Here is a 26584-nt window from a genome sequence, read left to right on the forward strand (position 1 = left end):
ATACAAAGCACATTCAAGCAAAAAAAAGAGACATTTCAAACATCAGATAAAGTTGTCTATGGAGCAACTTGATTCAGCCCAATGTGCGACGGCGACGTGAGGAATCGATGTTAGATTACTGCTACGCTAATAGAAATCAAATCGATTGTGAAAGGTTCGATACATCGAATTGAAGCTTGTTTATGCTTTTAAATTTTCTTCGTTTAATCTAAGGGGTGGTCTAAAATATATTCTAGCTTTTTAAACGAAAAAATAAGGACGTTTTTTAGAACATTATCATTAATTTTCTCTAGAAAGTAATTTAAACAACTCGGCGATGAATATGAATATGTTAAATAAAAAAAAATCTTTTAGCTTCAAAGATACTTAAATAAATCGGAGACCTTTAGTACGTCTCAAAGTTCATTGATTTATAATTTTATTTATAAATTCATCTAGCTTTCCTTGATAAAATTGTCGCTGGTTATTTTTTAAATTCCATTTCTAAGCTAATGCTTATTTATATCTCTAATATTGTCATAACCAATGTGTTAGATCAATGAACTTAAGTAATCAACAACATACGCCAAAAAAGGTTATTTTATGTGTTAACAAGAGAACCAACCGAAGTGATTTTTTTCTCCGTTACTTTCTATAATGGATGTCGTCCAGTATAATTTCGGAATGCCTCGGTAAAAATACCTGTCAGCTTTTTAGTTTGGGAATAAGAGCAAGTCACCTCATCTGCTATATAAATAGCCCACATTAGTAAGAGATGTAAGACTGTGTGCACATTAAAACTGCTATAAAATGTATTGTGCGTTTTAGAAATTGAACATTTATCTGTCGAATTAAATTGTTTTTCTTACTTTATAGATCTAGCTACATTGTTTAAAGATAACACGAATCCTTACAATAAATTGCACATATCTAATTTTTCACCTTGCAGATACGTCTAATGTCAACGCGTAATCCAAAAAAAATATTGTAAATTTGATTTTTACAACAATAATGGGTAGGCAGAAACGACGGACACGCGATCGTAAATTTTTTTTTTTTATAATTTCACATTTATGCTTGGTGTGGCCTAACCTTTACCTCGTAATGTTCTTACGCGCATTACGTGATTTTGAGTGGCTTGTGGCTAACAAAAAACAGTCGAAGACAATTTGAGTTATGTGTGGAACGTAGTTATAATGTTAACTTTTATTACATTTTGATACGAATGTATGAATAAAGTTATGAAAAATATATAAAAAAATTTAACTAGCTGTTACTAGCGACTTGGTCCACGTGAAAATAACCTATGATACTCAGTGACAACTTAGCTTTTTAAACGTGAAAGAATTGTTGAAATAAGTAGGCCCAGTAGTTTTTGAGTTTTTTCCATACAATAAAAAATCTTTCCTCTTTAAAATATCAGTATAGAAGTATAGATTAATTTATGTATCTATTAGTTACTAGCTTTCGCCCGCGATTGCTACCGTATAGAATAAAAAAAAAACAAAGTGAGTAATCTATGTATCCTTTCAGATTATGCTCTACATCTATATGTATATGTACATCTATATGTAGAGCATAATCTGAAAGGATACTGCCTATGCCCAAGCTACAAACTCTAACATCCATCCAAATTTCGCATTTATAAAAATAGTAAGAAGTAAGATATCTTGAATCATTTAATGTCTCCAGCTAACGGAATACTATGAGACTCTATAGCTCTTAAACACTATATTTCAATGAAGTGTATCGCTACACTTAGAGCGTGACAACCTTTGAATAAATTATCGCACAACTGTTGTCCAACTGTTTAGTTTCACAACTAAAAATCGATTAGAGTGCGCACATCCATATGAGCTCATAGGAATCAAAGCGAGATAAAACAGTTGGGCAATAGTTTTGTCAAAGGTGTGCACGCGCTCTTACTATATTTGGTTGCTACCTTGTAAAAATTAATTTATTTTAAATATAAATTTATAGCGTGTTACTGTTAGAAGTATCACTCAATGCTCGGCTGGACATGAAACACGCCGACGCGATTCTTGCTAATTTGTTACTGTGTACATTTAACACATAGAAATATATCTTATAGTTGACACTCACTATTAGCTGGTTATTTGGCGCCATTACTACGTCATCTGTGTATTTAAATCATTAGTTAGTAGCAAATTAAAACGAAATCAATTTTTTACAAGGTAACAAATTTTAAAGCAATTTTACATAGAACCTACATGGAGTAGGAATGGGTTAAGAACAGTAAGATAATAATTGTCAATGCAAATTAATAATTGAATTATTATCTACTCAGGTATCGATCTATTTGGGTCTGTAGGAAGTTCTCATATGACAAATTACCAATAAGTTCCTCTCTATCTTTGCCTATCACACATCTCGTATAGTAGGGTAGGGTCTCTTGCTTAGAAATAACATAGTTCCTTTCAAAGTTCGAGTTTCCATAAATAAGTTATGTTTTTTCTAACGCTTGTTAGATTAAGCTTCTATATAAATACAGCAGTAAATGCCTCGTATAATTTACACAGTATGTATTATATTTCGTTACAAAACATGGTAACAAAATAAAGTTAGCATATCTACGTCAGAACGTTGCTCTCCACACGTACGTGCTACGTCATTCATTAGGATAGTTACCACCCCGTGAAATAAGCTATGTACATAACTATCAAATGAAATTAATAAAAACTAGTTAAATATATATTTAGATATAGATTTGTGGATTACAATTCACAGCATTTAATATTTGAAGACTTCTAAGGTAACTTTTCATGAAGACTAATCGAAGTAGAATAATAAACATTATAGTAAAAAAAATGTAATTCTTATCTATTTTAACAGATGCAGATTGTCATCCCTTTTGTCATGTCATTATATTTATACTAATATTATAAAGAGGAAAGACTTGTATTTTTGTATGTATTGAAATAGCTCAAACACTACTGGTCCGATTCCTAAAACTATTTCACCATTTAAAAGTTGCGTTATCACTGAGTAACATAGGCTACATATTTAATTAGCTAGTAGCTAGCATATTTAACTTCAAATGGACGAAGTCGCGAGCAACAGCGAGTTTGTAATATCAAAGAAGACTATGTTTATTTTCGATAAACAATCGGCATTCATTTTATTAAACGTAAATAAAATAGAGCAATGACGGAATGAAAAACCCAAACCGATTACTTAGCAATAAGTCACGAATTTCTTGTAACGTGTCGCGTGACGTGCGTTTCTATTGAAATTTCATCAAATTCCATCGTAAAACAATATGTAAATTAGAATTTAACAGAAGCTAACGGCGTCTCGTGTAAATGTGTTCTTCAATCACGATTAATTTCATCGTGACGTGACGTATGCGCACTGTGATACGTACAGTCAGAAAACCATCAAATGGGTATAACACGATGTTTGATTTTTTGTCACCTGTTCTTAATTTAAAGAAAGTTGCGAACCGAATTAATGAAGATAAAAATAAAGACGCATTTTAAAATATTGCGCAATATTGAAATACACATAAAAGGCTTTATTACAACAATCGCCTTACAACAACAACAAAAAACTTAATCATTTTATAACTTTTATAACGAGAGTCTAGCGCCCGGTGTAACATATCTAACAAATACATTATTATGGGTATTGCCAAATGTGTTCTAGTGTAGTCATACTTAATATTATTATATTATATATATAACATGTATTAAATTATAAATGCGAAAGTTTAGATGGGTGGATGTTTGTTAGAGTTTGTAGCCGGCTGAACGGATTTCGATGAAATTTGGTATAGATGTAAATAGTCTGGAAGAACACATAGGCTACTCACTTTTTTTATTCACGCGGACAGAGTCGCGAACGAATGCTACTAAATACTAAAGCACTTATACTAAAGCAGTGTAGTGATACATATTGAAGATAAAATTTATAACCACGTTGATATCCATAATATCAATCAGCAGCGGTCAAATATTTAATAGTGTTTAAGTAAACAATATCTAACTATATTTTTAGAGTAAATACTATTTCTGTACTACCCCAAAAATAGTTATAATTATAAACAATAAATTAACATAATAATGTAAGTTTTTTTATTAGTCTTTTATGTTTCTGGTGTTTTATAATCATAAGGAACTAGTGTGTATTAAAAACTAACAAAACAGTTTGTATATGAACCTTGTGAACATGTTGACTGGCTGTGATGTGCGGTCGAGACATAGAGTCGCTGTCGACGACGTCCCGCTCCGCAGCGGGCATCATTCGCTCCTCTGCCTACCCCACAGCGACGTAGCCACCTGAAGAATTAAAAAAAACAATTTTATACCAGAAATATAGGAAGGGAATACAGGGAGAAAGAAAATAGATCGAAGAATCGTCGGTTATGGTTACCCTAACTATAATCTATGCGTGCGAAATACGCAAACAAGTATTTAAAATAGTGAAATTTAATAAATATAATATGAAGAAAAAAGGAAGTAGATAGTTAGCTCGATTATCTCCAAGTTTTCAAAGCAATGATATTGAATTATCATGTCTGCTTATATAATTCCGTATAAGGTAAGTGTTATTATTCATAGTGTCATATTTTTGTTATGAAATTCATAGTAATAATATAACTAACCAATGTAAGAGCGTAGCTAACCGCAAGCATAACCAAAGTTCTTTAAAAGGGTATAGGCGTGGCGCTAAATAACTCTCCGAAACGTATTTGGTAATCCAAACAGGCGTTGGAATGATCGACAATTTTGGTCGTAAAAATGCTAACAAGCTACTGCCTTATTGGCTCGACAAATCAGAAACAAGTAGGCAATAAAACAACTAAACGATTGATCGAAATTTTCAATCACGTACTTGAGAGCTATGAATCTTTTAGAAGTGGCAAAACTTGTTGTATTTAACATAATGAGGTGAATTCTCTGATAACCTCTATATCACGCATCAATGAAGAATATAAAGTGCAAATTCTTTGTAAAAAAATGAATATTACAATATATTTTTTTAACAAAACATAAATAAATCAGACAATTACAGATCACAACCTATTTATTTAATTTTTTGTTACCGAATAATATTAAAAGTTTTTTTACATCCAATTTGAATAAATTACATTTAACATAGTCAGTTTTTATTTGTTCGTTTTTTTTAAATTAAATCTTGCTTGTACATCTTTTTGACTATTGTTAACTTAGTTATGTATGTATATTTTTTTTAAATTGTAATGAGATTGCTAAAATATTCAATGTCCAAAGCCATATTAAAACAACTTATACAAACACACTGACGATTATTATTATTATTGTAAGGAGTAAACGGTTAGCAAGGTATGGGCATGTTATGAGGAGGGATGAATTGCATGTTACTAGGAGAACGTTAATTATGAGTATAGAGGTACACCGGTAGAGGTAGAACTAGAAAGATATGGATGGATTGCGTGAAAGGTGACATGATCAAAAAGGAGTGATGACTGGGACGACGTATGATAGCCGCAAAAACTTGTTGCGCCGACCTTACCGGAGTAGGATAAGGAGGAAGACGATGAATATGATGTTGATTTTTACATTAATTTACAACAAATTAACAAGCTACTGAAGTAATCCAAAAGTGTGTCAACCAATCCACAATGGACTAGCGTTGCTGACTAAACCTAGTCACCCTTAGTGTAAGAATTCTTTGTTGAAATATCACAAAAAAGAAATGCCATCATTTTGAGTAAAATATTACGTGGGAAATATTTATTTCAACTTCAAGATAAGACGTTCCGTTAATTATTCATATTAATCTAAGAGCCATCAACGCCCATTATCTATTAAAATACATTATGAATATGTAATTTATCGCTATATCTCTTAACATATACCTTTAACTACGACATGTTTTCGCTTAAATAACTGTGATCAAGTATTTAACATTGATTTTATTCTAAGTATACTTAGGGCGTGTACTCAGAGTCATTACGTCCACTTTTGGTCAGATAATTGGACACATTTTGGTCAGTTTTTTGTACCTTTATTGACACAAGATTATCGATAACAAGCAGTTTTGGAACTTAATGAATCGTTTTAGTTTTTTAAGTTTAAGTAATGTACTTAATACATATGTAGTTGGCGATTATGTTATGCTACAAGCTATACAGGGTCATTGACATTAAAAACAATTTGGAAACAGTTCCTGGATTTCTTTTACCACTTGAAGCTATATCTATACTAATATTATAAAGAGGAAAGATTTGTATTTTTGGATTTGTGTATGTAATGAAATAACTCAAAAACTACTGGAGCGATTTCAACGTTTTTTTCAAAAGTTATGATATCACTGAGTAACATAGGGTATATTTTTTATTATGAATTTTTTAATTCCACACGGACTAAGTCGCGAGAAACTACTAGTTATTAATAAGACCTTCAGGTGAAATGCTATTACTAAAGTTTTTTTTACAAAAATAGTCTAAGATCACAATAAAAAACTCTCTTCTTGGCTATCTTACACATCAACCATAATCCCGTGGGGAATATCATTCGCGAAGAAAACAAAAAATAGTATCAACAAAGCGCTAGTAAAGGAACAATATGAGAAACAACAACGTATACTGACTCCTAGCCACTTGCAAATCGTACAAAACGAATCGATATTGTATTATAGTCTATCTTTCTTTCGTTTCCCACCTACTGGATCTGAAAAGGACAAAGCTACCGGTTGAAATGTCGTAGGTCATTAGGTTCCGACCATGTAAGGTTTGCAATATGCCAATATGGAAGGAACCGTGACTTTTATATGGTTAGTTAGGTTGCATTTCTAACAATAGGTTTAAAGTAAAATACGTCGATGACCCTTGGTGTACGGTCTTTGATGACATCGATAAACCAACGCGTCTAGTGAAATTAATTGTTTGGACCGCGCCGGGGTTATTGTGTTTGCTGTTAATTTAAACACCCTGTCTGCTAAATTAATTAATGTAAATTACATGTAGTTAAGTTAAATTCAAACACTCATGCTAGGTTTCTGAAGTTATCATTTGTTTCATTTCATGAAATTATCGAACTAAGAATACCAACGAATGGTTAAATGTATCTGTGAAACCGGCCATAAATAAGATTACTAAAAGTATAACTTAATTGGTATTGATTACTAACTTGGCTAATAGTGCTGTAACTTCAATTCATGTTTAAATAATGTTCATGTTTTTACACATCAAGCTTTGAAATGTTAAGTAAATTGTGTCGCATTTGCTATTATTTGATGTACAGTTAGCTCAACAAAGATGTATACATTTAGAAGGCTTTAGGAACTTGTATACGCCTTTGGTTTTAAAAATATACAACCCAATATCCGTATGCTTCGGACAATAAATACATGTTGTTGATGAATATGTCCATACTGAAAGTATTTTTACGTTTTGTAAATGTTTTGTGGAGATGACTGTACATTAGGATCAAATACGATTCTAGTTTCATGTTTTATAATAGAGTGACTGAGCCAACACAATATAACCGTTTATTCTTCACAAAAGACTGACGCGGTCTCGATACAGTTACGCGGTAAAAATTAATAACCGTACAAGAAAACATAAGTTTGTCATCCAAAACTCATCCAGAACGTCGATTCAAATTATGATAAGGCCAAGTACATTAGTTCCGGTAGGCTGTAATGTTCCTATTTGGGACGTGACATAGAGCGTAGAATTGAGTCTAACATGTGGATGCGGTATTTCTAACTTTAGGTATATAAGGAATTAAAAAGATACACATCCGTAACTTAATCATGGCTTTTGTAATTCATTATATAATCTATTCTAGGTATATTGTGAATATACAGAAATATTATCAACCAATTTTTTAACAAGATTACTTTTTTAATTGACATAATTTGATAAAAATCCTGTAATAAATGTGTATGATACACACACTTCTTTGTTGCCTAAGAAGTCAGCAATTACAGCATATTTTTGAATAATCCTTTTTTTTAATAAAAAGCCCTACACTTACGTCACGCTTTAGGCTACATATTTTCACGCCAATAAACTTAGGGGGTAAATATTTTGGCTAAAAACCCTAATGTGGGAAAGAGACCATAAGTTGCTGCCAACATTAAGGAAGCAAGATCGCCAAGGTTTGTCATCTCATGTCATTTTGACATTTGCTATTGATAATTTGACAAACGTAAATAAAATTATAAAAACAGCTAGTGTATATTAAAACATCGCCAATTAAGTCTAATCTTATTATTATTTATTAGACTTTCGTGGCTTAATAAGTACAAGTAGGTAAGTTCACTCATACAAAAGGCTCGTCATAAAAATATTTTGTCTTTTATGTTACTGAAGATATAATTAAATCCGAAGGTACTAAATGCCGAACGTAAAAGGTAAAAATGTACCTTGTTAAACAAAGACCACCTGCTTCAACCCTGTAAGAAGGTGTTAAGTGTCGGTGCTAATTCCCCCGGTACTTACCACCGCACCCTGCCGGGGTACCTTCGACAAGATGTGCTAATGTGCGCGTTAAAAATGTAGGGTAAATATTGATATATCGAACTACCGTTATCAAAAACATTTAAAAGGAATTTGTGACCACAAAATAACTTAATACATATTCATAACTAGCTTTCGCAGGCGGCTCCGTCCTTGTAGAAATAAAAAAAGTGGGTAACCCATGTGTTCTTCCTAGACTATCGTCTACATCTATACCAATTTCATCGAAATCCGTTCAGCCGTTTACGCTACAAACTCTAACAAACATCCATCCATCCAACTAAACTTTCGCATTAGTATGAAGTATGATTTTTTGTCATTTAATGGTTTTAAGTTTATTAATGCAGATTATTTAGAATTAATCTATCCTAAGGATGGCTCTTAGTGACCATTTAACGTAAATTACAGTATCGACGACTATAACTTATGAAACATACAAGAACACAAGAAATAAAAAAATCAAGAATGTTCATTTTTTTTTTCGTAACAATAAGAAAATATTAATAACTACATCTTGACATCCCCTAGTTATAATTGTAGAATACATTTTAACTAATGTTAATGCATATTTTGCCCTATTTATTATACTCGTATTCTATATCATTAACAACAATTTGTTAATAAATTTAAGACGGTGTTGTCGTTGGATAATAACGACTTTGTGCATTTGCAGTTAAGTTTAACTACTTTGACACGGTACCTGCTTAAATGCCGATGGCTGTACTTGCTAATTGACTTTCATTTTCAATAGATAAAGCTAAGCTAATGGCCGAGTTAAACGGATCAATAATACTATTTAAAATTTGAAATCACTACGTACAGATTTGATAGTTACTATACATAGGTAATAGAAATTAAATAAGCAATAGTTTTGGTAAAATTAAGAAAAACTTTCTTATAATTAAAGGAGGCAAACGAGCGGCGAGAACACCGCGGTGGACAAACACGCTCATGGTTATCCGTAACACCAGAGGAACCACAGATACGTTGCCAGCTTTTAGGGAAATGCTTTAGCTTACAATGTCAACTAGAATTAGTGACATGTAAAATTACAACTCACTATTAGTATCCCTTACTTAACTGACCTATGCATAGATAAACAAGACAAATATATAAAGACCCGTACTAAATTACTTATATTTGTAACATTTTATTTAAATAGATAACTTAAAAACAAGCAAAATACGCGCTTACACATGCTTTTTGTACATTAAACTATAATGGAAGTTAAATAGTTTATCCATTCTAATAACTCTGACCTTGTAAATTACACTATAATTAAGAGGTCCATATAAATAGGTCACAAATAAGATGAGTAATACGGAATCAAATCCTGTATAATTTCCTTATGCGATATCGAATATTTACAGCGATGATCTAATCGTTAATATTAACCTTACGTGTGTAACTGTCTTAATGTTATTACAAATGTAATTATATTAGATTGGAATCGAACATTAACATTTACAAAGGTTTGTATTGCTCTTTTTATTCTGACTATTATATGAATATCCGTGAGCTGTTATTGTAAACCTATATAGCTGACGCCATAACGGGATAAGACATTTCTGTTAATAAAAACCCTAGGAAATTACGTTTAAGGTTTTTATATAGGTTATAAATTCATCATTTATTTTTATTATAATCCTTTGATTATTCGGTTTAAATAGACTTAAATAACTTTAGATAGGTGGTATGGTATTTTAATGCTTTAGTTTCTGAAGTTTCGACATAATTATTTCCAAAGTAGCTCCTGACAATAGACTTACGATCGACAAAAACGAATCGTACGGATGCACTAACAAATAAAAAAGACCAAACAAGATGCGTCGGAGTACCCCAAGATCTCGGTCAGGCGGGAGCATACTCCTTTTGTTCCCAGACTCGAATCAGCCAGTGTTTCGAATCTAGATTCTGTTTTCGAATTGTTCCTTTTTAACCTCTTTTCCCTCTGCCTTTTTCTTTATTGTCTCAGTGCGGCCACTACGGCCTTTAAGAGGAATAAAAAAATAAAACAAGCAGCCGGTGGCTTATGGCTCCCCATTGATATGCGTCGTTCGAATTGAAATTTAAATATTTGCTTACGGATACCGGACGGGCTCCATCGGGCATTTTGTTTTAAAAAGATCAACGCGCTTTCATCTTAATATTTATAATGTTAGTGTTTGTTTTTTTTTGTCGGATTGGCATACTACTGCGTCACAAAGGCATGGAAGCGAATGATTAGTAATGTTTGAAATAATAATGATTTATTTAGTGATGAGCCTATCATTTTGCAGAGTGGTTTTAAGCTATCAAATCTAGATCTATTGTCAGATATGCTCGATAAAAAGTTCTAAGACTGTCCGCTGCTCAACACAAAACTTAAGTGTCACTTTATATTTAATCCTTTAACCGATTTAATATGATGACATCACTACCGAATGTATCGTAGTAGGATGTTGAATAGGCTGAGTATAATAATAGGAAGAAATAATTTTGGAAACAAATTATTAGCTTTTATATTATTCTGGACGAAGAGATCTCTTACCTATTCCACAATGTTAACAGTTTAGTGGTACATTTACTAGTATCCTATTACTCTTTCAGATTTGGGCTACAGTAATGTGTTTCTTGGTGTGTTTTATACTAAGAATCTTTCTGCTACATAAAAAAATATATTTCACTAGTAATTCTAACGCCATCTGTTAGAAAATTGCAAAACCAATAAGATATGTACGATAAGTAGCGCTTTTTGCTAATATAAAAGAGGCTACGAGTATTTCACACTAGAACTAAGAGATTATCGAAAGTCCGAAGCTGGAGTAATCGCACGGCCGGCGGCCGCTCCACGTAAATGAAGATAAATTGAAAACGGAACCTGTTCTCCGAAAAAGGCGAGCGAGAGTCAGTATTCAGAGCAACGAAATTTAATTGATCTCTACACAGCCGGGGTCATGGGGCGATATCGGACATTTGTAACAAACGAACTGGCCATGACTAGTTTTTTTCTACTATCTGATCCTGATGTTGATGCCGTATTAAATTAAAAAATACAAATAATGTCAAAGAATTGTACAAAAAAATATGAACTAGATATTACTTGCCTCTTAGAGACGTCCGAACTTTGAAATAGAACAGACTGGATAAACATAAGTAAAGGAAATAGAGTATGTACCGTAATTAAACCAAAATAAGGCATCAACCAGCACGCATCTGCGTCGTTGATCTTTGAAATGAGCGGGAAGAGAATTGTACACGTCATTGGGAAGCGAAATATAGTTACTTGTAATAACAAAATTAAGGCTCTACCACAAAATAAGATAAAAATATTATGACTCAGAATAATTAGAAATTAAAATGACGTGTTTAATTTGAGGTCTGGTAATCTAAGTGATGTCATAAGGAATTTTAACATTCTTTATAGTTGGGTTTCAAATGAAAAGTGAATAAAATATTATAATGATTCTATTAATATAAAAATGTTTTGTTACTTACAAAAAAAGTGTAATACTCAATATATAAAATGCATATTTTAAATCAAATTGAAGAAAACCATATCGTTCTTTACCTGAATAAAACATTCAAACTGTCCCATTGAGTTGATATTGACTTTCAATACCTAACTCAGTTTATTTAAAAACGTGACAGATTTCTATTTGCAAAGTCTACGATTTGAAAAAGCAAATATTAAACGTGCGGTATACAATTTTCCGGTGACAAAATATTTTATTTTAAATTAACAAACAGAAATAAATCATACTTCATACTAATACTAATATTATAAATGCGAAAGTTTAGATGGATGAATGGGTGGATGGATGTTTGATAGAGTTTGTAGTCTAAAAGGCTAAACGGATTTTGATGAAATTTGGCACAGATATAAAACAAAGTCTGAAGTACACATGGGATTAGGTATATCCCCGAGAAATGTCCGGTTTCCAAGGGACACGTTATTTACGTAGTTCGTTTGTTTTCTAATACTACGTGGACGAAGTCGCGGGCAACAGCGAGTCTATAATAAATCTGAATAACTACACCGTGATTAGGCTTATCTAATTGAAATGCTTTATTGATAACCGTTTGACATTTCCGAGAAAACGCTTCAAAGTTTTTCATAAGCAGAATATTTAATAGGTCAAATGTATGACGCACCGGTTTATTTGTTGAGAGTTTTTGCAATAGTTCGAATAGAATTCAGCGCCAGAACTTCTTAACCTTTGCTTGTAGCTTACGAAAGTATTGTCTATCGATTTAAATATTTAGTCATTTATATTTATTGATTCGTTTATAGAAAACTAGCTTTTGCCCGCAACTCCGTCCGCGTGAAGTTAAAAAAAAACAAAAGTGAGTAGCCTATGTATTCTTCCATATCATCCCCTACATCTGTACCAAATTTCATAGAAATCCATTTCGCTGTTTAGTCTACAAACTGTAATAAACATCCATCTATCTAAACATCGCATTTATAACATTAGTATGATAATAAAGGACAATAGTATTCAATAATCCGTTAGTACAACGTTTCACCTATATATGTACATTTAAATATTTTATTATCTTAAATGCAAAGCAAGGAAAGTAAGAAATATCAGGTATCAAGCGCGACTCCGTTCGTGGAATTAAAAAAACACAAAAGTAAGTAGCCTATGTGTTCTTCCAGACATTGCTCAACATCTATGCAAAATTTCATTGAGATATTCAGCTGATTAGGCGGTACACTTTATCAAACATCCATCCATCTAAATTTTCCCATTTATAATAGTATAAGTAAAAATAAGCAAGATTACTGCACTAGTCAATAAAATTTTTAGATAAATTTTCATTTTTAAAATAAAATGAAATAAATTAATATAAAATAACATTTAATCTTATCACCACTACAACACAATTTGGAATAAGAGAAAAAAAAACACACACACAACGAAGTAATTAAAAAAAATTATAAACACGTAATTACAGGACAAACAAAATAATTGAAATGTGTATGCTGTGCTGACCGGATTGGGTCCTCGCTCAACTATAAATGCTGGATGCTTCTGATCGAAGCACCCAGCGCTGAACTTCCGCGAGAACCCTTGGGAACATCCACACGTCAGTAGCAGCGATTATTTCAAGATTATTTAAAACATAGACACAATCCTCTTAAATTGCGTTGACAACTTGAACTTGAAACTATCAACGTATTATATTTTTAATAGAGTTCAAAATCATTTTATTCGCTAAAGTTTAAAAGTAAAATGTAACAAACTTACATACAGAATTAAAGCAAATTACATAATCAATACTATTTTAAATAAACAACACACGGAAACAGTATCTAGCATTTTTTGTGAATTTATTACTAAAAAGATTTCGAATGTTGGTTATGTATGAACATCATCAAAATCAAAGTAACATTGTGCGTGGACAATTGACTTTTGATAAAAAATCTATTTAACATAACTGTCAACCGGGACTCCGTTTGCGTAGAATTAAAAAAAAAAGTATCCTATGTGTTTTTCTAGACTGTATTATACAGACTAAATTTCTTTGAGATCCGTTCAGTTAACAGATAAGACAATCGCGAGTTTTATTGATTGATTCCGTTTTTCTAAAAGTACTATTTGATACTGATAGTTATTTAATTTTTTTTTTAATTTAACAAATGCGAAAATTCGGATGAAAGAAATCTTGAAAGGAGGTACAGGCTTATCCAGTTAATACGCACGCACGTCGTAAGTAAAACCTTTTTGTAAGCTATATTTTAAGATAAAGCGTTAATAAAGAAGATAATGTTATCTAAATATAATAAATGTAGAAAGAAGAATATTATTTAAGAGTGATTTAATTAAAAGATTTTATGCAAAAGGCAAGCAACAATAGTTCTATTTATTATAAAAGTATTAAAAAAAGCATTTATTGAAAATATTAAATTAGACAGAACAACTAATACAAAAAAACTACAACTTCACTCTTTTGTATAAAAACTGCGTATATTTCTAACTTTTCATGTAGAATATTCAAATTAAAATATTTTTTTAACATCATCGTCATTGAATGTCGAATAGAGGTCATGTCATCAAGCTGATTACAGAAATACAAAATTACGTAGACGAAAATGCTAACCTCAAATACGAATAAAAAAACGAATAATGGTTCAAATGAATGCATGATGTTGATGACATGCAAATGATTGATGACATCTTTGACATATTATCAAATGTTCAAATTACGCAGTTATTGTGCGCAGAAATTTATTATACAATGTATTAAGTATAGACATTTTTATTTTGTACATCTTGAGATAAAAATATTTTAAATGCAAATGGGGTATAAAGTTATAGTAAAACGATTAGTTTCAAGAATTAAATAATTTAAGTAATCTGATGAACACAAAGTGAACAGATTCAGAAGAATAGAATATAAAATACAAGTAAATACTGCGTTAATAGTGTCTGTTTACAATAGTATCTAACTAAAAAATATCTATAAATAGCAATTGTTGATACTTTGTTGCGGAATTCAATACTGGGCTTATGTTTACCGACATTGACTTATCCTTCTAGAGATAAACAAATAAGTCGCATGAAATATTCATGAATAAAATTGAAATGTCCACTTTGCTTCTTACCTTAATATTTAACGTTGATTTTAATATCCCTGGTAATATTCAAAACATAAGAGCCCACTCTTATTAGAAACAAAATATCAGTTTACACGTTTTCAGTTCACACTTCGCAGCAGTCAATTTTCACGCCCTTGTAACCACTGAACTGACTAAACAAAATTAAGCAGACCTTACGGAATGTTTAGCACTCGAATTCAGTACACTAACACATATATGTACATTCGAAGCCTAATGTCACCGAATATTCTAATAAAACCATCGTTGGACGCGTACAAAAGTTTGTGAAAGGTTCGGGATGTCAAGTGAGGTCGATAACAAAGAGGTTGGATACCATCCGTTCCATTTTACAGATACTGGCCAATCCGCGTTCCGTATTCAAATTCGGAACTGTCACCCGCGAGTTTGACAGCGTGTGCGCACGCGGCCGTATGGTCGTGTGGTGCGCGCGGGCGTCGGCGCCACACTGCGTTCGCGCGCTTTTCGTGCCGTAGAACCTTCGCTCAGCCTCCGACTCTGGTATAGGATGTGTTAGGACTCAGCCACAACGGCCACTAATCGAGATTTAGATAATGTGTGTCGCAATTCAAGCAACTGATTCATCCGGGGAGTTAGTACGTTTTCATCGCGTACTGACATGATGATTGTGCCTCTACGTGTCAAAATAGTTACTCTACCATTTCTTGTAGCACTTTTAAGTAATAATTTTTTAGGTATTTTCATACAATCGATAAAACGTTAACATATAGGCAAATCTATCGAATTATATAACGTTTTAATGATTCATAAGATTTATTAAAAACCATTTTTAGGCGACAAGAGCTCTAAAAAAATGCATGATATCTTAATTTAAAGTAAAACTCCTGAATATTCCATTATATACTTTTTATAAATTTTCCTTTGATAACAAAGTTAAAATGCTATCACGTTAAAAAAGAATAATGCTTATGTAAAAAGAATATTACAGATTATAAAATTCATAAGTGTATATTACGAAGAGTTACGAATGTTTCTCACAGTAAGACAAGACATATGCGTCCGCGCCTCCAAGCCTCTACGTTGACTGATACTGATGGCTGAGCTGTGTTGCGTTTTGTTTTATTTTCGACATTCGAAATGTTGTCTTTTTTCTCTTTGATTATAGAGAAACGGACTAGGCATTTAGGACTATTGGCGAAATCTATATAAAAAGACAATCACCTATATGTATGTCATGCTGAGTTGTTTTTATTATAGCATATAAATATATACATTTATATAAAACTAGCATACAGAAGAGCCAGTTTAGAACTTTTCGTTGGTTTTTATAACAAAGGGGATGTACGTACTTCACACGTCCTGTCATTTAAAATTCAAAGTATTTTGAAACGGGATTACCCGATGGATTATGAATGCTAGTATTTTATGGAGCGTGTTGAATCGATGATGGTTTTTGTTAAGACAGATCTACTTAACACTTTTTTATGGATTGGAATAATAGGATAAAAAATTATAATGCCCTTGTGAGAGTGGAACGTGTTACGTGTGTTTTGTAACTGTATTTGTTTTAATAGAAAAAGAATCTTGGAAATGAACGAGCTTATAATATTTTTATATTGGCATTTCATAGTGAGTCTTTTTTATTTTATTTTCTCATAGTTGTTTGGTATTAACATATTAAGACGGACGGATTAATATATATTTATATACTAATTTACGATTAGTACAATCCGTCTGTTAATTTTTAAGTTATAAAGACTTCAACGCGTTTACAAACGTGACGTATTCTATCCATGTTGCATACTTGCTAACGCCCGCGACTCGGTCCGCATGAAATAAAAAAACCCAATGTGGGTCTATGTTTTCTTCCAGGCTATCCTCTACATCTCTACCACATTTCATAGAAATCCATTGACTCGTTTAGGCTACAAACTCTAACAAACTTCGATCCATCCATCATAACTATTGCATTTATAATATTTATATGATAATTTATTTACATATAGTAAATGTTATAAAAAAACCATAATTTTAATAAAATCAGAAACTTTTTTTAGGTGTGTTATAACGAAAAAAAAATAATGTGTCAAGTAGAAAATTTTAAATTTGAATATAAAAACATAACGTAATAATATTCAATGCTAAGATATACATCTAATTAATAAATCCACAATAATAGTCATCATGTTGTCAACATGTCGTAAAAATAGTGCGAGTGGGACGTCAACAGAAGCATACTTCTTGCCTCGTTTGTCACTTCAACTTCAAACAGAACAGCGGTCATGCGTCACTGGGTAACACAACCCACATCTAAACGAAGCGTTGGAACCGTATGTTGTCTCTTTTACTCCTATTATATTGCAGTAGTGGTCAGTAAGTGATCTCTTTAAACTGCTCTTTATTTTTTTTATTAAATATAGATCGAGCTTAATATAAATGTCGTTGAACTTAATTAGCACCGGTATATAGAACTTAAACTTTGACTAATTAAAAATTGTGAATAAATTTAAAAAAAATATTTGTTGATTTATATTAATTTAATAATTTTAAAATAAAAAACAATTCGATTTATTAGTTATAGTTATTTAGATTTTCAGAACAAGAAATAATTTTATACGTTAGTAGAACAAACCTAAGTATTTAAAATCTTGGAGAACATAAAAATTACTTAATTCAATCCTTTCTACAACATAGGTCAAAGATTACATAAATGACTACCTGTATTCGAAAACTTAACCGAAACATAACTTAATTTTTATAATTAATAACTTTATTCGAATAGGCATTACAAAGGGTGACCTATCATTGCGCTGACCTGAGATTCTCACGACCCGTTGCCATAGCAACCGATACCCGCCACATCACCGATACTGCGCGTAATTTGTAGCCTCGTGGCGAGCGGAGATTTACCGGACTAGAGATCCCAACACTAAGCTATAAAGCTACGTACAGAATGAAATTGTAATAATGAAGATTGACAATTGCTTGATATCCAAACAACATTTAGTATCGTTGAAGATTTTAGCGCGTATAAGGAACATAGTTTGAAAGAATACAACGGCTTACTAAGTTAATTTTTAATTCCACGTAGACGAAGTCGTCAGGCAAAAGCTAGTGAGTATGTAATATTTCTGTTATGTAAGATATCGATAGAGTAAAAGCGTTATTTGAATAAAATAAAATGAAGGAAATTGCTAAATCAAATATAATATTGCCGTAAATGTTTCCCACTTTTATTCTGAACAAAGCTTTACAAAGAAAGAGGAAAGGAAGGATTTATTTCTCGATTTGGGTAAAGGTTAAACTTCTCGCGTTAAATTATCTGCTGCAAAAATCTTGTTTGTGTTCAAAGAAACAAATGCGCGAAATATAAGATTATAAATGATCATTACAAATGCATTTGAGATTATAATTTAAAATTAAAACAATTGAAATACAATTTATCGCACTCGGAGTCATGTATTAAAATAAACTCAAGTCCTGGCTCATCCAGAAAGCCCTTTATAGTGTCGAGGATTTTTTTCTGCTATAATGTTTGTTTTATACATACATAATTTTCGTTAAGAATTTCTGTAAAAAATTTCTAACACAATGACCTCTATTCACTATCATACTAATATTATTAATGCGAAAGTTTAGATGGATGGATGGATGTTTGTTAGGGTTTGTAACCGAAACTGCTGAATAGATTTCGATGAAATGGTACAGATGTAGAGGATAGTCTGGAAGAACACATATGCTACTCACTTTTGTTTTATTTTTTTGATTCCACGCGGAAGGAGACGCGGGCGAAAGCTAGTTACCAATAAAATGTATTACGTTACTTAAATACTACTACTTATATGACGGAAGAACTTTGAAACGACATTTAGATGTATAACAGCCTCACAACACGGCCATCAAAGCTTTAATTCTTTCCAAAACATTTATCTGACAAAGAATTCCTTCACTTCCGAAAATTTCTAACATTTTTGGGTGTCCATGTAAATTGATACGATACAGTCAAACCGTGTAGATATTTACAAGATGACCAGACCACTTGGTCCCTTCAAATTAAAGCAATTTAAGTATTTCTCTTACAAAATATTTTCACGTCGTCGTTCTAGTTACAATGGTCAGCGTTGACTTTAAAGAATTGAATGGTCAGATTGAGACTTGAGTAAAAAATCTTGTAAAAAGCTTCATTTGATTGTTGTAAAAACTTCTTAATAAAGTATTAAGCTTGGTTGTTAGAATAACAAGTAAAGTTACATAAATCTTTACTTATTTAGATATTAAATTATAAAAATGTTTAGAGGAAAAATTGTCTACTGAACCTTTTCAACAAATCGAAAAGCTAAGCACATCGCAATTATTTTAATTACTAACATTGTGAAAGTTTTACATAAAGATTTTAATAATTATTTGAAAAGTTCTTTTCATTAGTAATTTTCACTAGAACAATAGGTAGGGCTATAATAAAATAAATTGAAACTTGAATAGTGCTATAGTTATTAGCACTATTCAATATATACCAGAATCTCAAAGTAGTCGATGATATCAGGGAAATACCGCATTATGCGTGGCGGCCGTCAGGGGGCACGCGCGTCGCAGCAACGGATTGTTTACGCGGCTACGCATTGCAACGCACGCGCAGAGAAATAAAACATATGGATTAATAGTGTTCAATTCTGTAAAGCTTAAATCTACTTAGAGGTTTACTAATAGCAAAAGATACAAGATATTTACGCAATATATTTTACTACGAGAGTAATAGTTTTTACGATTTTTAATTACTTATCTAAGATTAAATACATTTTTACTCTTATTTTACTACTTACAAAGCCGTAATAATCGAGTTTCAATTTATTTATATAATTTTAATCCTAATGAAAACAAAAGTTTTAAAACATTAGTTTGTATTTATTTAAACATTTATTTTTGTTTTATAATTTCCCATCACTAGCGCACTAAATCGCATCGCATAGCGTCGCGTACGGGGATCCTTGCATTACGCAGCATCTTACTTTCCATTTCCTCACAATAATACTATATCTTTTTTGTCACAGTTTAAGCATTCGACGGACAATGCACCAACTTTTTTACAAAGGAATGTTATCTTAAAAAAGTCCTTATCAAATTCAACGTTCGAGAATTTTGGAATTACTAAATAATACTATTTTGCACCTCGTTAAAGTGACGTAAAGGAACAATACTATTTTGCTGCAAACCTGCTTCTACTTACTGTAGGAAAATCTTGAGATATAATAGTTGCGAAACGCAATATTTACCCATCTTAAATCGTATAGGAAAATATTGATCAAATAGAATATCAAAATCAAATTATAATAAAATCAATCAGCAGTCATTAACTAAATCTATACTAAGTAGGTCCCTAAGTGAGCCAATTATATAGTCAGAATAGAACTCAAAGCATCACTCATGAGTTTCTCCTTAGTTTTAAACATCCTTTTAACTCTGAGATATAATATTCTCCATGTCGATGGTAATGCGGCATTCGGCAAAAGGCATTGTGCATATTGAAACGTATGCTGGATTCCTCTCATAGCTGGAGGATAAAAGGTATTGTTCCGATTGTTTATTGGACGTCCGCAATATCTTGAAATACGCGGTAGTCGAATACGCGGCGCGGACGCAATAAATACGCTCCCATCTTATATTTACCTTGTAATATACCGAGAATGTCGCCGTGATTTACCGATGCCGTATAACGTGTTACAAGTTATACATAAAGACTATTGATTATTTACTAATAGTTCAGAACTACAACTGCGACAGGGCAGTGGTTAATGTTATTTAATATTAGATACCTGATTTCGAATGCAAACTTCACGCCTTAGATTCATCATCCACTTGCCCTTATCCCTTATGGAGGGTCGGCACAGTATGTGCTGCTCTTCACGCCTTAGATTAAAAGCGCGAAAGTATCGCACCACTTTGACGCGCTTCGATTCCTATGAACCTATATGGAGGTGCGCACACAACTCGATTTTTAGTTGTGCAACTAAACTGAATTGGCTGCGAAACAATCGACAATCACACAACATTTGTGCGATAGTTTAGTCAAAAGTGTTCGCCCGCTCTTAAAGTAAAAAGAAATATTACCAACCGATTACTAACATCGACTAGGTATAATTATTTTTTTTTGTATAATATCGACATCGCAAAGCCGTATCTTAATGATTTTATAAGTTCCTGAACACGATAAACGCTTTAATGTCATGAATTAATATTTACGACTATTCAGAATTACTGCTTGAACACTAAGTTAATGTTAAGCAACGACTATTTAAATAGTTAACTTAGTCAACCAAGTTGCTTTATTTATTTTGAATTTATTTGAGGAATCCTCTTGATGAAAAATGTGTTTTTACCAACATTTTTTACAATGTTTTAAAACAACAGTTTTGAATACAATTCTTCTTCATTTACTGATTAATAAATAGATACATTAGAATCGTAAATTCTAAGAATCTTTGATTTAAATGCAAATGTATTACGGATCTCATACACTTGGACACAAACATAAGTAAATTACTTGTTTATTTCAATGTAAATTTTAAATGAATTATTGTAGTATTGGCGCGATCATGTAGACTGCGTGTAACTTGAAGTTATAACTTGATTTATATGATGAACTCGGGGAAATACGTGACCTAACATTATATAAAATATACTACGTTAATTCCTTTGATCCGCATTTATAAGGGTGTCTAAAGTAACTTTGTAAAGGATTTTCTTGACCGTACTGGTTTTGCTTTGACAAATAATGTATTGGAAAAATATTAATATAGACCGACAAGAATATGTGACCTGACCAAATTATGATACCTGATTAACGCCCGTCCTATCAATAAAGCGCGCGTCAATATCGAAAAGTATTACAAGGTCCGTTTTGTACAATAGCTGCCTTAATCTATGCCTACTCGTATGTAGTTTTACATATTTTCTAGCAGAAATAACCTATAACATCACCTCTGTTTCCCTGACAGATATCCTTGTTTGACTATAGTGAAATGATGAAAATTTTATTTTATTGTTTACATTTGTCAAATTATCAATAGCAAATGACAAACCTCAGCAATATTTCTTCCTTGATGTTGGTAGCAACTTATTGATCTCTTTCCCACGTTAGGGTTTTTATCCAAAACATTTTCCCCCTAAGTTTAATGGTGTGAAAATATATAGCCTAAAGCGTGACTTAAGTGTAGGGCTTTTTATTAAGAAAAGAATTATTCAAAAATATGCTATAATTGCTGACATCTTAGACAGCAAAGAAGTGTGTGTTTACGCTTTATTATAATAGCATAGATTAAACAAGATTGAAAAAACCGTTAGATCTATCAAAGATTAAAGGTGATTAACAGTTTCGAGATTCGTATTTTCGTATACACTTCACGCCCTGCAGTTGCTTTGCAGTTTAATAAAACAATACAAAGAACAATGATTTTACTATCAATGGTCTCCAAGAAACAGTGCGTAGTTGTTATAATAAATATTTTCTCCACAGTTCATTAGTGCGGTGCAAAATATCGGCGAATGCTTGAGGATTCCTCTATGCATCTTGTATGAGATAAAAGAGGGTCATCCTCAAATAGTTTTATTTTAAATTGAGTAATAATATTTGTACTAAAAACTATGTTGTACAAAGTAAAAATGTTTTCGAAATAGGTAATTACCCAGGTTTGAGTGTACGAGTCCCGGAACAACACGGAATAAGCCGCGTGCCGCCATTGTAGAACGTCCGGTGTATGACATGCGTCGACTGCAAAACTGAAATAGGAGAAGGAATAGTATTAGAAAATATATTTGATATAACGCAAAAAAGAGTAGAATGAAATTCGTCATTTTTTTTTGCCAAAATAAGAAATCATGACAATAATTAATGTAAGTCAATTTTTAACCATAGTTAGGCGTTAAAAAAAATTGCTTTATTGATTTATAGAAATAGGAATTTTGTTGTTCTATATATTATATTTTAAGATGTGTTAATTAGATACGAGAGAAAATTGTAATATAGTTATAAAATAAAAACTAATTTATTTGTCTTAACAGGGTCCAATAAAAAAAGTATATCAGTTTGTACTTTCCCGACCCAAGTCTACAGTCAGTTGCTTTTTATTAATTTTTCAATAAAAACAAACTGTATATTAAAAAATCTGAGTTTTTAAGCGAAATAAAAGAATAACCCTGCACCAGTTGTTTGGTGGACGTATTGCGTATTGTGCGATAGCAAATTGATTGGGCCTCCGCACAAGATGCCGCTTTCTCGCCTGTCACTTCGTCACTCCATACGCGATCCTACGCCACATTATCGCTACTGTTACTTAAATATTTGCCATTGAAATTTATACTTAATCACCTTAAAATAAGAGCTGTAATTTGAATCAATGTTAGAAAATAGAAATTGGTTCATCTAGAGCCGTGCTTTCGCAGTTGTCAGACTTCAAACAAATCCTTTTACTTCCCAGGATTTTTAAACAATAGTAAAGCCAATAACTTGTTATTTAACTAAACAAAGACAGTAACAGACTACGTACTTGCGATTAATGTTACTAAGTCAACGCTAAGCGGTCTCATGACCATTTAATTTAAGTATGTCAGTTTTGTAACAACTTTTACCCTATATCTGCGCGGAATTAAAAAAAAAAATATTAGTAGTCTACTGTGTTCTTCCAGACTGTGTTCTACATATGACAAATTTCATCGAGATCAATTAAACTTGGGGGTAGATAGTAACAAAAATCTATGTATCCAAAACAAAAAGAGAAATTTAAGAAAAAATACGTATATGGTCAGATGGCCCTAAGCCATAGATCACTTTTACCGACACGGTAGCTAGAGGTCAAGGGTCCTGTATGGGCCAAACATAAAGATCGCATTTGCAACAATACCGATCATTCCGAGCCTCTTTGTAAGGCTATTTATTGAATGCGCTACCATTGTTATCGAATGCTCCCTTTTATTTTCCGACGTTGCAATACGTTGTATTTGTGTTGTTTGTTTTTAGCAACGAGTAACCAAGTGTCTTTTCTAGTTCGTTTGTTTCGAATATTTTTTAGAATTCGTTTGTAATATCACTCTTCTATTTCCTAAATCCGGTTATTTTCAATACTTTATATTGCAGAGAAACAAATCTTTTATCGCATATCATAATTATCACCAAAGAGCAGGGGGAGGCAGATGCCCCTAGAGAATCCTAAAAAGTTAGAAAGTTAGGAAAAAATTTTAATCTTTATGAAAAAAAAAATAAGTACCACGCCAACTCCCATTACTATTGTAAGAAAAAACAATAGTAACTAATAGGAGGTGGCGACGACTGTGTATTCTTTTGTTTTCTTAACTACATTGTTTTGTTTTTTATTCTAAGTAGCAACAGATGATTGCTTTAGCTGGATGTAACTTATTAAATATTAGAAGATTTAGTTAAACAAAATATTTCCTTCTCACTTCTCTATTAGATGTTTTTACTTTCGAATAATTTGTACAAAACATATTCCGTACAATCTTTTGCAAAAATAGATATAGTAACAAGTGTGTGAATGAAATTGCATGTTAAAAGATTTCCGTACGTATACTATAGATATGCATGTACAAGAAACAAAACTCATATGGTTGTTTTGTAATCCGGTTTTATCCGGTTAAGGGAGGAAGACGCCTTAGGGTAGTGCGATACGCAGCGGAACTAATCTAATCTATCTAACTTTGAACTGAGAGCAATAATAAATACGCACCAAGTTATTGCGCGCCGGCAGCCCCGTATTGGATTAAAGCCGATGCACAGAAATTAAAATTATGGTTGTATAACAATATCCAAAGTTAATTTAGACTTTGCACGTAGGATGCAAGGTTGAAATTTGAATGTTTCAATTTTAGATAGTTTATCTGTTGAATTAGATTTATTATTTGGACAATTCGTATTGCATAATTGTGTTCATCTTTCGTTTAAGCGCCTTATATTTCACAAGAGTTCTACCATTCATTATAATATTGAATAAATTAGGTTTAAATAATAATCTACGTACACTAAAAGAGTTACCTAATGGCCTTTTAAATTATTATAATTAGTCTGTGAACGGATTTCTGCTAAATAACGGAGAAACTTGCGAAACAAGCTACAATCGGAATGAAGACCATATCTAACTACGAAAAGTGTCCCGTTTCATGCGTCACGCGACCCAACCTTTTGGAGTCGCTTGAGGTATGAAACGGGCACTACAAGGAAAGGCTTTAACAGCAGAAGCCTTATTCCCGGACGCTTCAACGGTTAAAATGAAAGGGGAGTTTGTCACACAAATTTGAACTCAACATGGGGTTCTCTACTTAACTTAGATTTCGTTGCAAGGAGTTCATCCGTGTGGGATCCAGAAGTGCAGATCATCTGTGCCCGGTGCTTGGTGCAATAAAAGTCGTCACTGAAATCAATGTGAAAGACAAGATTAGAGTAGAAGTATTTGAGCAAGCTAGTTGGGAAAAAGGGATTTTTTTTTTTAGAATTCTGCAGAGAGGCGGTCCTCGTAGTCATCAAGAGGACTAGGATGTAATATAAATAAACATTTACTGTTTTATTATCTTTTTTAACTTTTTTTTAATTGATTGTTTTACAGCTTTAAATTTTAACTTCAATTGTATGCAATTTTACTAAATTTTATTGTAATTATATACTTAATGTAATATCCAAATGATAATGCGATTTAATTTGCATATTTCAGTAGCAAATAAACAATAGCAAAACAAAAAGCCTGTTAATAAGTCTAAAATAGATAAATGTAAGAGATAAGATATAAAGCTTATCACAATATCTTCAAAGCAATAAAAGAACAGTTAATAATGAATTATTAACGCTGCCTCATATTGTTCGATGTAAAATCGTTAATAACGAACAAACATAAATTTTACAAACATACGATCAACAAGAAATATTAGACGTTTACCACAAAAGACATAATAATACTATATGCAATGTCTATATATCAACACTAGCTTTCGCCCGCGACTCCGTCCTCGTGAAGATAAATAATAGTATAAAACATGGTATATGTTACTCACTGACAACGTAGCTTTTTAATGGTGAAAGAATTTTTGAAATCGGCCCAGTAGTTTCTGAGTTATTTCATTACAATCAAACAAACAAAGTTTTTCTCTTTAGTATGATAAGCATTATTATTCTCATATCACGAGTATCCTTGATCAATTCTAATAATGGGTTGGCGATTTTAATGTGGAATTAATAATTATTCATGTGATACGATATCGATTACATCTATTGTTCCTTGCATTAGCGTTTCTTGTTATAAAGTAGTTCCACGTGAGTTAAAAGGCAGTTACTCTATACTATTATAATAAAGCGTAAACACACACTTCTTTGTTGCCTAAGATGTCAGCAATTACAACATATTTTTGAATAGTTGTGTTTTTAATAAAAAGCCCTACACTTGCGTCACGCTTTAGGATATATATTTTTAAGCCATTAAACTTAGGGGGTAAATATTTCGGTTAAAAACCTTATGTGGGAGAACATAAGTTGCTGCCAACATCAAGGAAGCAAGGTTGCCATGGCTTGTCATAAT

At 32.1% G+C, this 26584-nt stretch overlaps 1 protein-coding gene across 3 annotated transcripts in view; it reads right to left on the reverse strand.

The window, feature by feature from the left end:
• The window catches only part of LOC106104311, a 104554-nt gene extending 81775 nt beyond the window's left edge, over positions 1-22779 (reverse strand). The window contains exons 1-2 of one of the 3 annotated variants that reach the window (XM_013284324.1): positions 22694-22779; positions 4159-4277 (exon numbers count right to left, since the gene is read on the reverse strand). In XM_013284324.1, coding sequence (XP_013139778.1) covers positions 4159-4242 — 84 coding nt within the window. In that variant the 5' untranslated portion in view covers positions 4243-4277; positions 22694-22779. Of the gene's footprint in view, positions 1-4158; positions 4278-15041; positions 15491-22693 lie in introns of those variants that run through there. The other 2 variants (XM_013284323.1, XM_013284325.1) reach the window with 2 other exon arrangements.
• Between the last annotated feature and the right edge of the window lie 3805 nt (positions 22780-26584).

Source organism: Papilio polytes, unplaced genomic scaffold (genome assembly GCF_000836215.1).
Source record: "Papilio polytes unplaced genomic scaffold, Ppol_1.0 DF823691.1, whole genome shotgun sequence".
NCBI lineage: Eukaryota > Metazoa > Arthropoda > Insecta > Lepidoptera > Papilionidae > Papilio > Papilio polytes.